Source organism: Schistocerca gregaria, chromosome 3 (assembly GCF_023897955.1).
Source record: "Schistocerca gregaria isolate iqSchGreg1 chromosome 3, iqSchGreg1.2, whole genome shotgun sequence".
NCBI lineage: Eukaryota > Metazoa > Arthropoda > Insecta > Orthoptera > Acrididae > Schistocerca > Schistocerca gregaria.
Window position 1 is genome coordinate 480,173,771 of NC_064922.1, and position 13,211 is coordinate 480,186,981.

General features: G+C 43.7%; 1 protein-coding gene across 1 annotated transcript in view; it reads right to left on the minus strand.

Moving 5' to 3' along the window:
• LOC126354117 (dipeptidase 1-like) overlaps positions 1-13,211 on the minus strand; it is a 447,156-nt gene that overhangs the window by 253,054 nt on the left and 180,891 nt on the right. The window contains exon 3 of the mRNA XM_050003512.1: positions 4,526-4,682. Coding sequence (XP_049859469.1) covers positions 4,526-4,682 — 157 coding nt within the window. The remainder of the gene's footprint in view (positions 1-4,525; positions 4,683-13,211) is intronic.

Consider the following 13,211-nt stretch of genomic DNA (forward strand, 5'->3'; position numbering starts at 1 on the left):
CCGCGATGAGCGTACTGAATCCACCAATTTCATATTCACACGAGTCACGGAATCACGACCAACGTGAGCCGCAACATAACGAAACGATACCCACAGTCTCGTTCGCCCACTATCTGTCATTGTCGAATTGTGACTCTTGTTGGTAAGCATTTTGCATCATTCTCACAAGCAACCAACGTTCAAATGTGATTTTTAAATGAGAAAGTCGGTATGTAATGCTTCTTTATATATATAATGTACAAAGGCGGGCTGAAAATTAATGCTTCCGAATGTTTTGTTCTGTGCTCAATATCGACTGAGATATTATATGTCATACATTTAATTCCGGGGACTTTCCAGCTTCTCTGATGCAAGTTGCAGCCTTCTACAGCTAGAGTGTTCAGAATCGTAGCGTGTAACATGCCCGTATGTAAAGTAAATATGTCGGTGAGGAACAACGAACGGTAATGGAGTTTCTCAATGCACGCATTAGAACAGTTGATCCACACATAGAGCACCTTCTCCTTCAGCATGATAATGCGAGATCTCACACAAGCGTTGCGACATCTGCAACGTTCCGACGCCTTGGGTTCACCGAAGTAAAATATCTCGGACCAACACTCGACAAACAACTAAAGTGGAAACGTCACCTACTAACCATCCAACAGAAAGCCCACAATAAATTAAAACTAATAAAACTACTAACAGGACGAACTTGAGTATACACCTCAACACCTACAGAGTACTGATCTGACCCATCCTCCGCTATGGCAATGTTGCAATGATCTTCGAACGCTGTGCACTCTTTCTCGCTTTTTGCATCCGTTTACCTTCGCCAACACGGATCCACTACCATATTATCAAATATCGGACACCTCTGCGCCTGCTGTATCATCATCCAGACAATGAGAGCCCCCCCCCCCCCCTCCGAATGCCCAATGTTTATCCCTCCGGCCAACTTTAACCCTCCCCACTTATCCCACTATACTCCAGGGCTCCCCTCCCCTTTTCCTCCAAGACCCACCCCTGTTCCTTTCCTGTTGTATCACTATCTTCCCCACACACCATTTCTCCTCGTCACCCTTGTCCTTCCCACCATTTGTATTCACACTACCTGCTTCACCTCCTACCTGTCAACTCCATAGTCTCCCCAGCTAACAGACCTCTATCTCTTTCCCACACCCGAAACGCCTGTGGAACCTTATCTCTCCTCCCACAATACTGTCATCAAGTACCCTCCACACAGTTCCGACTTGGCCCCATCCGATCTTCATCTGTTTCCAAAATTTATAGAAAACTTTCGAGAACTTCACTTTGATAATGATGAAACGTTGCAAACAGAGGTGAGAGTGCGACTCCACCAACAAACTGGGCTCTCGCTGGGAGAATTGTATTCGTCGCCAGGGTGACCATGGTGAGAAACAAATATGTCGACATGAAGAAAGAAGATGCAGAATGTTAATGAAATATGTTTTATTTAAAAAGCTTTAAGATTCTTCGCATAAAAATTTCGGACATATTACTTTTTAGCACGCCAACAAACATGGCGTTCCTCCTACATACTTTGCGTGGTTACGCTGAAAATCAGTTGCATATACAGATATATACTACACTTCATGTCAGTTTTTTGTCTGTTGCATCCTGCCTTCAATGTGCAAGTGGATAATGTTCCGTGCAAAATAACGCTTGTCTGAACATACTGGTTTCAACAGCTGTATTCAGTAACAAAGTCATGATAATGTTCAGTTGATGCAGAAGATTTGGGACGATTATTATCTCACGTTTATTATCTTATCAGCGGTGACTGTATTCAAAAGAATTTCGTTGGTAAAGTGTATTACCTATCTATAGTTTTCCCAGGCCTCTCGTGGCCACAGTTGAGAGGATTTTTTTGAAGAAACGTGACGGCGGTGGTCGCTGCCGAAAAAGCGAAAAATAACAGGCCATTATTTTGCTAGGCTAGGGTTTAAAGGCGAGGCAGCAAAGAAAGCAAAACGCTGCCTACTCCCCGTTTGGAGGCCATCTAAGGGGAACAAGCGAGGGACGAGTTCCTGCGCAGGTAAAAACTTTCGCGTCCGCATCTTGGTCGCAGTATATTAGGAGGCACCAAATTCACTTATTTCCGGTCGCCATTGATGCAAAATTAAATAAAAATAAACTTCTTATGTTACGTCATGTAAGCATGTACATTCGAAGACAGTGTAGGCGAAACATAGGAAACACCTGTTAAGTTTGTGCTACATCGCCTTTACAAACTTCTTTTCCAGTCTCCCCTTCTCCAGCGGTCTCGTATGTTACACACTTTATCCATCAAACCACACAGTCAATCTATCCATCTACCCCATCTAATGTTTGTTAACAACTATCCATATTTTTCAGTAATTCTTCATTCAACACAACCACAAGATTTTTTAATGTAAGATCAGTTTACCTAGTCGTCATATTTACTGTAGTAATATGCACTCATACTGCAAATTTCACGAAATTTTTATTAAATAATACCTTTGCAACCCAGGAACCAGAGTTCGCTAACTGGTGGAAAAGAAATATGGAGGAAATCTTTCACCACGTACTTAACAACGTAACGTATGACAAAATATTGTACGCGTAATATATATCGTTTTAGTCTTCCAGTAAACAGACACGTAGAGATGATGGGAAAACTTTACTAAACTTTACTAAAGTAATGTTACCCATCATATCAAATATTAATCTTTTAATCCATTAATAATTAATTGTCTGTTCGTATAGAGTAATGTACAGCGTAATGGTTTTTGGCGTGTTCCCGTAGTTTCACGGTCAGATATTGCGTGGATTCAACGTAGGCAAAGTAGAGGCACTAGAGAAATACACTCCTGGAAATTGAAATAAGAACACCGTGAATTCATTGTCCCAGGAAGGGGAAACTTTATTGACACATTCCTGGGGTCAGATACATCACATGATCACACTGACAGAACCACAGGCACTTAGACAGAGGCAACAGAGCAGGCACAATGTCGACACTAGTACAGTGTATATCCACCTTTCGCAGCAATGCAGGCTGCTATTCTCCCATGGAGACGATCGTAGAGATGCTGGATGTAGTCCTGTGGAACGGCTTGCCATGCCATTTCCACCTGGCGCCTCAGTTGGACCAGCCTTCGTGCTGGACGTGCAGACCGCGTGAGACGACGCTTCATCTAGTCCTAAACATGCTCAATGGGGGACAGATCCGGAGATCTTGCTGGCCAGGGTAGTTGACTTACACCTTCTAGAGCACGTTGGGTGGCACGGGATACATGCGGACGTGCATTGTCCTGTTGGAACAGCAAGTTCCCTTGCCGGTCTAGGAATGGTAGAACGATGGGTTCGATGACGGTTTGGATGTACCGTGCACTATTCAGTGTCCCCTCGACGATCACCAGAGGTGTACGGCCAGTGTAGGAGATCGCTCCCCACACCATGATGCCGGGTGTTGGCCCTGTGTGCCTCGGTCGTATGCAGTCCTGATTGTGGCGCTCACCTGCACGGCGCCAAACACGCATACGACCATCATTGCCACCAAGGCAGAAGCGACTCTCATCGCTGAAGACGACACGTCTCCATTCGTCCCTCCATTCACGCCTGTCGCGACAACACTGGAGGCGGGCTGCACGATGTTGGGGCGTGAGCGGAAGACGGCCTAACGGTATGCGGGACCGTAGCCCAGCTTCATGGAGACGGTTGCGAATGGTCCTCGCCGATACCCCAGGAGCAACAGTGTCCCTAATTTGCTGGGAAGTGGCGGTGCGGTCCCCTACGGCACTGCGTAGGATCCTACGGTCTTGGCGTGCATCCGTGCGTCTCTGCGGTCCGGTCCCAGGTCGACGGGCACGTGCACCTTCCGCCGACCACTGGCGACAACATCGATGTGCTGTGGAGACCTCACGCCCCACGTGTTGAGCAATTCGGCGGTACTTCCACCCGGCCTCCCGCATGCCCACTATACGCCCTCGCTCAAAGTCCGTCAACTGCACATACGGTTCACGTCCACGCTGTCGCGGCATGCTTCCAGTGTTAAAGACTGCGATGGAGCTCCGTATGCCACGGCAAACTGGCTGACACTGACGGTGCGGTGCACAAATGCTGCGCAGCTAGCGCCATTCGACGGCCAACACTGCGGTTCCTGGTGTGTCCGCTGTGCCGTGCGTGTGATCATTGCTTGTACAGCCCTCTCGCAGTGTCCGGAGCAAGTATGGTGGGTCTGACACACCGGTGTCAATGTGTTCTTTTTTCCATTTCCAGGAATGTAGTTTAAATACACGACAAAAAATGTAGAGCATCCAGAGACAAATCGCAGGCATGACTCTCGCCAGTCTTAGGTAAACTAATAATTTGACAAAAAGATGGCATCTAGTAACTAAAGTAAAATAGTACTGAATCTAGAATAAAATGTGGGGAGGAAAGTAGCTTTTACGAGATTTTTTTCAGCTGTTACGACGGAAATTGCAAATTCCAAAACTTCTACTGCAAAACGGAACTTGGCCGTTGCTCGTGATGCGTGACGAAAGCCACCTCGACTTACTTGCCCTCCAACGAGTCCCGCACGCATCCGCATCAGGTCAGTGTGGGACCAGGGGCTCCGGGACCACGGCTCGACGTCGCGCAGGTCTTCGGCGAGGTTCAGGTCGCGCAGTCGGTTGTGGACAAACTTGCGGATGTTCCACGGAAGGTCGTTGTGCCTACAACAGTAACATCATTTTTTCTCAAAGGCATGTACCAGTACACATTCGTCCAAGACTACAGTATTGTAAGACAGATCTGTAGTCTCAAGTGTCAGCACCATTACAACTTCCAGGTATTGTTTGAAACATAGTCTTTTTTAAACAATTACTCTTCTTCTCAGCTTTTATTTCATTTATAATTCTCTTCTTTAGATACTAATTATATCAACAGTAACGGCATAACAGATCTGCAGTTATGGAACGCTACGATTGTTCAAAACTCCTCCTTAATTAATACACTGATGAATATCAGCATGGATATGTTCGGGGAATTTTCCAATACAAATGCAGAAACAGCGGACCGACACTCGCTCATATCAACAAGAAACTAGGCCCTGGAGGAAGCGTTAAGAGGTAAATTTAAACTGTGAAGCTTGCTTTATTGTATTAAATATTTAATCAGTGATAAATAATAAGTAGGTAAGACTTAAGTGGTTTATTTTGATAAAAAATGTGTGAGAAGGTGAAACCACGTTCTGATATGTGTGACCTGAAAACGAGCACCCGCTGTCTTAATCCTTTTACTGGTTCAAAATGGTTCAAATGGCTCTGAGCACTACGCGACTTAACTTCTGAGGTCATCAGTCGCCTAGAACTTAAAACTAATTAAACCTAACTAACCTAAGGACATCACTCACATCCATGCCCGAGGCAGGAATCGAACCTGCGACCGTAGCGGTCGGTCGGTTCCAGATTGTAGCGCCTAGAAACGTACGGCCACTCCGGCCCGGCTCCTTTTACTGGTCATGCCTAAAGCATAACATTCATCTAATAGAAAAGGGTATTATTCGAACTTGTCTTCACAATTAGTGTGGAATAAATCAGCTATAATGATAGAGTAAGGAGGAAGAGGACAGCACGACTCTAATTAAATAAGAGTCTACTACAGACATAATTTATTATGTCACATAAGGCCCACAAATACATGATAATTAATCAAACACAACTGAATGAGATACAAAGGCACTGAAACAAATGACAAAAGTTGCTGATATGAGACTGTTCTGAATGGATTAGGAGACGATGTTCGGTCAGTCACAAAAAATCGATATAAATAATCACGGAACACAAAATGAAGAAATGAAACGCGTAACTGAGGGCGAGTGAGGGAGGTACCATCTAATGCTGCCACATGGCAGTAGTGCATGACAGATGCACTACCTTAGGAGGAGGACAGAGGCGTCGCCGGTCCAGATGCGATCGTGATTTCGAGTTGCCATCGTAATTCTGGGTGATCTCATTATTGCAGCTAATGGCCAATAAGATCATTTTCTTCAATTAACTGAGAATATTTTACCGATCTACTGCTGCCTACAGAGCTCAGTAAAACTGTCTCGATATCGCACCTAAACGGTAGGACCGTGTGGCCTGGAGACAGATAGTACTTACCACCGAAATCGTGTGTTGATGGGCAAAGGAACTGGGATCTCAGTGAAGCAAAATGCTTGCTGTGAGGCTTACCTAAAACATTAGGTTCTGAAGGAAATAGCCGACTGCGCAAAGATGTCTACTTTTCATAGCCGAAGTAATAGTGCTTATTTGCACAGCTTAGGGCAAGTTAAATCGCTATATTAGTTTACTAGACATGGACTTCTTGTTGTGACCCCCACGTCAGTCACGAGTGGTACCCAGAGTTGCAGGACGAGTGTTCTGGCGACGCTCTCCAGAGGTCGCCACGGCAAGAGACTACTTTGTAAGCTATGTACTTGCCGCGTGCAGCCAATAGTGTGAAGATGTGGTATCACGACAGCTCCCGCCATATCGTGCATCTGACCAATGGGGGACATTCTTCGACGGTGTTTATAACAGGATAGAAATTGCACTTACATGCTGAGGGGACTATTATGGGCTTACGTTGTACCCTGGACTTGAAACTGAGTTCAAAGTCGAGTGTTTGTGCTCTTCTAATAAACTACTTCTTCGGAATATTGCACTGTTATCATTTTGCCCCCCCCCCCCCCTTGAACCATGGACCTCGCCGTTGGTGGGGAGGCTTGCGTGCCTCAGCGATACAGATAGCCGTACCGTAGGTACAACCACAACGGAGGGGTATCTGCTGAGAGGCCGGACAAACGTTTCTGAAGAGGGGCATAAGCCTTTTCAGTAGTTGCAAGGGCAACAGTCTGGCCTTGTAACAATAACCAAAATGGTCTTGCTTTGCTGGTACTGCGAACGGCTGAAAGCAAGGGGAAACTACGGCCGTAATTTTTGCCGAGGGCATGCAGCTTTACTGTATGATTAAATGGTGATGGCGTCCTCTTGGGTAAAATATTCGGAGGTAAAATAGTCACCCATTCGGATCTCTGGGCGGGGGCTACTCAAGAGGATGTCGTTATCAGGAGAAAGAAAACTGGCGTTCTACGGATCGGAGCGTGGAATGTCCGATCCCTTAATCGGGCAGGTAGGTTTGAAAATTTAAAAAGGGAAATGGATAGGTTGAAGTTAGATACAGTGAGAATTAGAGACGTTCGGTGGCAGGAGGAACAAGACTTCTGGTCAGGTAACTCCAGGGATATAAACACAAAATCAAGTAGGGGTAATGCAGTAGTAGGTTTAATAATGAATAGGAAAATAGGAACGCGGGTAAGCTACTAAAAACAGCATAGTGAACGCATTATTGTGGCCAAGATAGATACGAAGCCCACACGTACTACAGTAGAGCAAAGTTTATATGCCAACTAGCTCTGCAGATGACGAAGAATTTGAAGAAATGTATGATCAAATAAAAGAAATTATTCAGATAGTGAAGGGAGATGAAAATTTAATACTCATGGGTTACTGGAATTCGAGTGTAGGAAAACTGAGGGATGGAAACATAGTAGGTGGATATGGATTGGGGCTAAGAAATGAAACAGGAAGCTGCCTGGTAGAATTTTGCACAGAGCACAATTTAATCATTGCTAACACTTGGTTCAAGAATCATAAAAGAAGGCTGTATACATGGAAGAACCCTGGAGTTACTAAAAGGTATCAGATAGATTATATAATGGTAAGACAGAGATTTAGGAACCAGGTTCTAAATTGTAAGACATTTCCAGGAGCAGATGTGGACTCTGACCACAATCTATTGGTTATGACCTGTAGATTAAAAGTGAAGAAATTGCAAAAAGCTGGGAATTCAAGGAGATGGGACCTGGATAAACTGAAAGAACCAGAGGTTGTACAGAACTTCAGGGACAGCATAAGGGAACAATTGACAGGAATGAAGGAAAGAAATACTGTAGAAGAAGAATGGGTAGCTTTGAGGGATGAAGTAGTGAAGGCAGCAGACGATCTAGAAGGTAAAAAGACGCGGGCTAGTAGAAATCCTTCGGTAACACAAGAAATATTGATTTAATTGATGAAAGGAGAAAACATAAAATTCAATAAATGAAGCAGGCAAAAAGGAATACAAACGTCTCAAAAATGAGATCGACAGGAAGCGCAAAATGGCTAAGCAGGGATGGCTAGAGGACAAATGTAAGGATGTAGACGCTTATCTCACAAGGGGTAAGATAGATACTGCCTACAGGAAAATTAAAGAGACCTTTGGAGATAAGAGAACCACTTGTATGAACATCAAGAGCTCAGATGGAAACCCAGTTCTAAGCAAAGAAGGGAAACCAGAAAGGTGAGAGGAGTATATAGAGGGACTATACAAGGGCGATGTTCTAAAGGACAATATTATGGAAATGGAAGAGGATGTAGATGAAGATGAAATGGGAGACATGGTACTGCGTGAAGAGTTTGACAGAGCACTGAAAGACCTGAGTCGAAACAAGGCCCCCGGAGTAGACAACATTCCATTGGAACTACTGACGGCCTTGGGAGAGCCAGTCCTGACAAAACTCGACCATCTGGTGAGCAAGACGTATGAAACAGGCGAAATACCCTCAGACTTCAAGAAGAATATAATAATTCCAATACCAAAGAAAGTAGGTGTTTACAGATGTGAAAATTGCCGAACTATCACTTTAATAAGCAACAGCTGCAAAATACTAACGCGAATTATTTACAAACGAATGGAAAAACTAGTAGAAGCCGACCTCGGGGAAGATCAGTGTGGATTCCGTAGAAATACTGGAACACGTGAGGCAATACGACCTTACGACTTATGTTAGAAGAAATATTAAGGAAAGGCAAACCTACGTTTCTAGCATTTGTAAACTTAGAGAAAGCTTTTGACAATGTTGACTGGAATACTCTCTTTCAGATTCTAACGGTGGCAGGGGTAAAATACAGGGAGTTAGGAAGGGAGTGAGACAGGGTTTTAGCCTATCCCCGATGTTATTCAATCTGTATATTGAGCAAGCAATAAAGGAAACAAAAGAAATGTTCGGAGTAGGTATTAAAATCCATGGAGAAGAAATAAAAACTTTGAGGTTCGCCGATGACATTGTAATTCTGTCGGAGATAGCAAAGGACTTGGAAGAGCAGTTGAACGGAATGGACAGTGTCTTGAAAGGAGGGTATAAGATGAACATCAACAAAAGCAGAGACGATATAAAATGTAGACTGGCAATGGCAAGGAAAGCGTTTCTGAAGAAGAGAAATTTTTTAAGATCGAGTATAGATTTAAATGTCAGGAAGTCGTTTATTAAAGTATTTGTATGGAGTGTAGCCATGTATGGAAGTGAAACGTGGACGATAAATAGTTTAGACAAGAAGAGAATAGAAGCTTTCGAAATGTGGTGCTACAGAAAAATGCTGAAAATTAGATGGGTAGATCACATAACTAATGCGGAAGTATTGAATAGGATTGGGGAGAAGAGAAGTTAGTGGCACAACTGGAACAGAAGAAGGGATCGGTTGATAGGACATGTTCTGAGGCATCAAGGGATCACCAATTTAGTATTGGAGGGCAGCGTGGAGGGTAAAATCGTAGAGGGAGACCAAGAGATTAATACACTAAGCAGATTCAGAAGGACGTAGGTTGCAGTAGGTACTGGGAAATGAAGAACCTTGCACAGGACAGAGTAGCATGGAGAGCTGCATCAAACCAGTCTCAGGACTAAAGACCACAACAACAACAACAACATATCATTTTGGCAAATATGATTTCAGAAAGTGTGCATGATGTGAAGTTTGGAGTACTGTACTTAACTGACGACAGCGACACTTTCATGAAGTTTACTCATGAAAGATAGCATTTCAGAGTGTCGACGAGGAATTTGATTCGACGAGGATCTATGGACCTTTATAGTTGTACTTAAGCTTCGTCGACGTACGGACCTGTGCAATATTCTACATGTGGTGAACTTAGAACAGGCTGGACTGATTGGTTTTAGACATCACAGTATCAAGAACAACTAAATATTTTTTACTTGTTATTTTTCGAAACGTTTCTCTCTAGCCTGTGCACTATCTAAACACTTCTTGCTAGGAAATCTAGTTGAGAACTACAATATAATCTATGTTCAATTTTAAATGACGCAGCAAATCTATCTTGGGGTACAAATATCGCTGTTTATTAGCAACACTCAGGAAAATCCGTTTCAGCGGCTGGTTTTAAAGTGGACAACCCGAAGAGGAAGTCAGCAGAATATCGACGGTGTTTAACACACAAAATGGACAAGTTACTTTGTCCGAATGAAGTAACACTTTACAGCCAACGAGCTTTTTTGTTATCAACTGCCACGGCAGACAGTTACGGGGTGGTCTAGCAGTTGTTTTCCGACTTTGAGCCGAATACTCGTACTTCCGGTTGCACAGAGATAAAGGACAAAATGGCCAAATATTTTAGACTTAAAATTCTCGTACCAGTTGCACGCTATAGGTTTTACAGAGATTGCATGACGCCCGGCACAGACTTTGAAGAAATGGGTCGCCATACTTCAGGATATCATTATGGACAGTAAATTTACGAGTGAATATTCGGAATACATGGGCATAGTCTATCCTCCTGACAACTGTTTACGGAACGACCTTCGTCAGTTAAATAACTTCACACTCGAAGAATATTAATCTATCATTCAGGCTTTGGAACAGACAATACTAACAGAATGTATTTTCAATCTGTGAGAGGCAAAGGTTTTCAGAACGGAATTTCGTGGTCGTGGCAAATCTTTAAAAACCATGGTAAAAATTATTGCAAAACTACCCTAAAACCAGGTGGAAAGTGTAAATTAATTGGGGAAAGCAACTCTTAATCGGCAAACCGCGGTGAAATCTTATGCTCAATGTCTTGTTACCCATAATACACAGTTAGTCTCATAAAATGCCAGAAAACAGTCGATAGTGGCAGCTGATGCTTCAGACAGCGCTGAGATGGTATTGTCACACTACTAGGTGCTGTGGCCAAAATCATTGCTTTCTGTCCTCAAAACATTGAATGCCATGCGACGGCGATACCAACAGAGAGATAAGGAAGAGATCGCCCTTATCTTTGCTATTAATAAGAGTTCGGGAACTGTTTGTGCATCAGCATAGAAGGAGAAGGTCAAAAGGCCGGTGAGCCTTAACTATGAAGATGATATCTGTCCTGTCGGACATGTCCGAGCCTTAGCTATGAAGATGATATCTGATCTTTCGTACATGTCCGAAAGAACAGGTACCATTATATAAATATAAGGCTCACCGGCCTTTTGAACTTCTTCTTCTGTACGGATGCACAAAACAGTACCCGAACTCTTACGGGAGTCGGCAATAAAGCCGAGAGTAATGAGTAAAATTGGCAGGGGCACTATGAATATAGTGCGGGATAATAAGTTGCGAATGTGGGTCTCACGGGAGACGTGCCGGAGATAAGTCCCTGCAGTCGCACTATCCTCTGTGCCCTCGGTGGCTTAAATGGATAGAGTGTCTGCCATGTAAGCAGGAGATCCCGGGTTGAAGCCCCGATCGGCGCAAACGTTTTCAACGCCTGTATGCAGCTAGGGGTATTCATTTCATTGTAATTGCATTCTAACGAGCTGCATATTCACCGGACATGTCCGAAAGATCAGACACGATATTCATATATAAATGTTAAGTTTCTCTTTGTTCTCACTTCTGCTGCCTCTCATTACTTTCCTCTTTCCTCGATTCATCTCAATCCATACTTTGTACTCGTTAGACCGTTCATTCCATTCAACATATCCTTTAGTTCTTCACTGCCAATGAGTGTTGCAATGTGATCAGCGAATCTTATCATCGATATCCTTTCACCTTGAATTTTAATTCCGCTCTTGAACCTTTCTTTTATCTTCATCAGATCTACTTCGGCATATAGATTGAATAGTTGGGGCGAAAAACTACATCCCTACATCCCTGACTTGCACCCTTTTTAATGCGTGCACTTCGTTGTTGATCTTTCACTGTTATTGTTCCCTCTTTCTCCTAGTAAATATTATATATTTCTCGTGTTTCACTATCGCTTACACCTACTTCTCTAAGAATTTCGAAAATTTTACTCCATTTGACGTTCTCAAACGCTTTCTCCAGGTCGATGTATCCTATGAACGTGTCTTGCTTTTTCTTTAGTTTTGCTTCCATTATCACCCGCAACGTTAGAACTGCCTTCCGTAAATCTAAGTTGATTGTAATCTAGCAGATCATCAATTTTCTGCAGATAGAAACTCGATCACAGCACGCTGTTTCTCACACATCAACATAGTTACGCCGCACACTGCCATCTAACACACTACAAGTAGGAGCCCTCTAGCGGAAGAGGGTTGCAACATGCGGTAGCAAAGCGGGAAATTCGACCAAGAAATATCCATTAGGTGTAATACTTCAACCGATATTGAGAACAGAATAAAATATTCGAAGGTATTACTTTTCAGCACACCCATGTACATACTGTTCTTTAGTATTGTACCAAATAACACATCAAACCAAACCAAATGCCACACCCTGTATCTAAATGCATCTCAACATGAAGAACCCACCAGGAAGCCGAGTCTTAAACTCAACGGAGAGCCAATCAAGTATAAAAATACATCTAAATATTTACGAGTCGGAACTGACTATACACTTCCCTACAGGCACCGCCTAGAAAAAGTGATGCAAATACTGAAATCCAGAAAAACTGTACTAAACAAACTACACTCCTGGAAATTGAAATAAGAACACCGTGAATTCATTGTCCCAGGAAGCGGAAACTTTATTGACACATTCCAGGGGTCAGATACATCACATGATCACACTGACAGAACCACAGGCACTTAGACACAGGCTACAGAGCATGCACAATATCGGCACTAGTACAGTGTATATCCACCTTTCGCAGCAATGCAGGCTGCTATTCTCCCATGGAGACGATCGTAGAGATGCTGGATGTAGTCCTGTGGAACGGCTTGCCATGCCATTTCCACCTGGCGCCTCAGTTGGACCAGCCTTCGTGCTGGACGTGCAGACCGCGTGAGACGACGCTACATCCAGTCCCAAACATGCTCAATGGGGGACAGATCCGGAGATCTTGCTGGCCAGGGTAGTTGACTTACACCTTCTAGAGCACGTTGGGTGGCACGTGATACATGTGGACGTGCATTGTCCTGTTGGAATAGCAAGTTCCCTTGCCGGTCTAGG